This window comes from Salvia hispanica, chromosome 2, assembly GCF_029641045.1.
Source record: "Salvia hispanica isolate PSC_SH4W2 chromosome 2, Shi_PSC_v1, whole genome shotgun sequence".
Lineage (NCBI taxonomy): Eukaryota > Viridiplantae > Streptophyta > Magnoliopsida > Lamiales > Lamiaceae > Salvia > Salvia hispanica.
The window spans coordinates 7435157-7438421 of NC_142693.1; the positions used below are offsets into that span (position 1 = coordinate 7435157).

The 3265-nt window shown below is 32.5% G+C and overlaps 1 protein-coding gene across 1 annotated transcript; it reads right to left on the reverse strand.

Moving 5' to 3' along the window:
• Positions 1 to 404: 404 nt before the first annotated feature.
• On the reverse strand, positions 405 to 1531 carry LOC125185983 (F-box/kelch-repeat protein At3g06240-like). Its single transcript, XM_048082295.1, has 2 exons — positions 1013 to 1531; positions 405 to 971 (listed from the first exon to the last, which is right to left on the reverse strand). The coding sequence occupies exons 1-2, from the start codon at positions 1529 to 1531 to the stop codon at positions 405 to 407; spliced, it is 1086 nt and encodes a 361-aa protein (XP_047938252.1).
• Positions 1532 to 3265: the final 1734 nt, after the last annotated feature.

Sequence of the window (3265 nt, forward strand, 5' to 3'; positions counted from 1 at the left end):
GGGTATCATATTAGTACTTCATCTAGTCTTCAATAAATGTCCCGTATTCGACCAGTGTGGATTAATTTTAAGAACTTATTTGATTTTGTGAAGAAATATGAGTGAAAAAAAGTAAGTGGAATCAAATAAAAGTATACATCTCTATTACATGGCTTTGGCTTTAATAGCATTTATTGGTCAATTTTTCTCAAAAAGAACAAACATTACAAATTCCATGAATTATATTATAGTATCACAACTTAAAAAAGAAAATTAATAAAAAAAAATATAGTATCACAACTTAAAAATATATATATAAAAAAGAAATAAATAAAACACAATAAAGAGTAAACAAAACTAAAACTTTGTTATCCAGTTATGCCTACGTTTTCGAGCACCAATTTTGCCAATGCCTCTAAGCACCCTTAAGGTGAAATGAAGCTTCCTTCATACTCAACTATAGCCGAAGTCTCCGGAAGCTCCAAACGCGCGATGAATTCCCGAGCACGACAATCATAAAGTAAGAAAACCCTTTCTTTGATAAAATCAAGCAACCACCAAACCACACAATCACGCTTCTTGAACACTGCAAAATCATTGCTCCTCCAAAGAGGCATATCCCGTAAAACACGTTGTTCCACATTCATCACACGAGTCCATATAAGCTCACTCCCTTCGAATCTCGACTCATAAACCATCACCACTAGCGAACTATATAATCCGAATAAAACAAACGAGCATTCATCCTTTGCAAGAACCTCTAGATACATGTAAAACGACTTAAGTACATGACCTGATATTTTGAATGTCAGAAACACTTCATTCTTCATATCAAAGCTTAGTATGACAAACCTTGAGTCTCTCCGCCACCCTATCCAGTGTGCAAAGGAGCCATTCTTGCACAACGACTTTATGGGACCATGGATGTACAGTTCTTGATCAAAAGCCAACTTCCTCCAAGAATTCATCCTTCTCGAATATAGGTAGGCTTGCTTACAATGCATCCATGAGTAGCACATCAGCGCAGCTGTACCACTTTGTAATCTTCATCGAAGCCAACTCCAACCTGTTGGTAACAAAGGGTCCTTCCACACGACTGACAAGAAGGGCGGTGAGGAAGTGGTAGAATCTTCAATTGATCTAGAAAAGGATTGCATATGACTATGGATGGAATATTTTCTTCTGAAGAAGTGTTTATGCATATTAGACCCTTAATTGCCCCAGCTACCTTTAAACGCCTATTTGGATCATCCGTTCTATAACGTTTCATGTTGAAAGACGGAAAGTCATGCGATTCTAACGACTTCCCGTTGTCTAGAAGCTTTGTTGATAGTTTCAATATTCCTATCTCATCAGGAAGAGTAAATTGTAGATATAATGCATCATCAGCTTTGTCGTTGCCGTTATTGTTGTTGATATGTAACTCAGTGTGCAGCTCTTGAAAACGTGTAGAATCAATGACGTCACACCAGAATTTGCAGACAGATCTAAATATGAAGAGGGATCGAACCGGAAGATGTAAGAGGATCTCTATCACCACATCGTTGTTCATTGTGTATGAATATTGGATGAAATTGTTGGAATTATGGTTCTTGTTATAGCCGGTGATGAATTTATCAAGAGATCTTTAGAGGGTTATGGATAGGGCTAGGTCAGAGAATATGGGTATTTATTTTTGATTTTTTAATTTAAGTTTTAATTTATTAATATTTTAATTTGGTATTGTTTAATGTATATCAAATACTCTCTTTCTACGGTATTTATCTAAGCAATCCGTGTACATACAGATATAGACATATAGTTGACCAAAGATTTTGTCGAGAGATTTATTTTCATAAATACATTACCAATGATTTTGTCAAAGATTTTATTTTCCTAAATACATTACTTAGATAAAGTCTGCACTCACAGGTAAATAAAACTGTGAATTCCGTTTAGGAAAATGTTTTAGAGACATAATGTCTCCAAGCAGGGGCGGACGCAGAAAAAATTGACTGTAAGGGCTGAACTTCAGTATGTATTTTTTCACAGTCAACATAATATATAATAAAATTATACTCCTACAATTTAAAAACCGCAAAAACTGTAAAATGCATATATATTTAATACAAAGTAGTCCAAAATACATCTAATAAAAAGAACACGTCATAGTTGCAGTTTTACATCTAAAGCGGTGGCAACTGAATTCTACGTGTTCTCATTAATTGAGAAGTACAATATTAGTTTATATACATAATTCCATAAGACACTATCAACACTCACTAATATAAATTGTATTCTATACGACAATCACAAATATTATCTTGCAACTAACCATTTTTATAACTTTTATTAGTTTATAACTATTCTATCAAAATTTTATAAAAACTAGAAATAAAATATAAAATTAACAACTTTAATAAACTCCTTACCTCACGCTTTTTGCGTAGAATTTGAATATTAATTTTAAAGACTCAACCCCACTTTTACAAAACGGCATTGTTTCTGTATCGCCGCAGAGGCCGCTGTAAACTTCAAATTGACAAAAACCCTTCTATTTCTCTTTTTTTAATTTTTTAAAATCTTAAAAACGTAGTGCCAATTAAAATGTAATTTCCTTTTTTTACTAAAATTTAATAACAAAAACGTGTGTCACTTTAAAAAGTGACAATTTTAGAGTATACAATCTTTTTTAACAAGTTACGAACCGGTCAAAGCATTTAAAGTGGGGTCCATGTGACTTTTACTTTTTGTATTAATTTATCTGTGAAAATACTCTTCTTGTCCTTCCTTATGCTTCTCCAACGCCATGGTTATTTCTTCTGCAAATTTTTAAGTTTCCTTTCTTTAATTTTCAGCCCCATAAAGTTATTCATCCAAGATAATTTGTTCTTAAGTAGCATTATTTGGTAAGGGCTTTAACATAATTTTTTAAAATTTTGAAAATTTTGAAAGTAGAAAATTTTAAAAAAAAAATTGGGTAAGGGCTTCAGCCCTACCCTATATGAACGTGTGTCCGCCCCTGTCTCCAAGCCATAATGCCATAATGGAGATATAATAGTAATTTTCGCCATATATTTAGTTTTTGATTATTTTTACATTTTGTATATATATCTTGTTGCCCCTAAACCATTAATAAGGAGTATTAAATGAGGTCATGAATTAGAATACCTTAATCATGGGAAATATATGTTGACGGCATATTTACGCAAAGTTGGGTGAATCTTATGATAATTAAATCTTTCCGAAATTTATAAGAAAAAGTATATTGAATACCTAAATTTTTTCTGATGTGTAAGAATTAATA

Coding starts and splice junctions, on each gene's coding strand:
- LOC125185983 (XM_048082295.1), bottom strand. CDS start 1,531: ATGAACAACGATGTGGTGATAGAGATCCTCTTACATCTTCCGGTTCGA. Junction 972..1,012: donor TCGATGAAGATTACAAAGTG/GTACAGCTGCGC, acceptor ATGCATTGTAAG/CAAGCCTACCTATATTCGAG.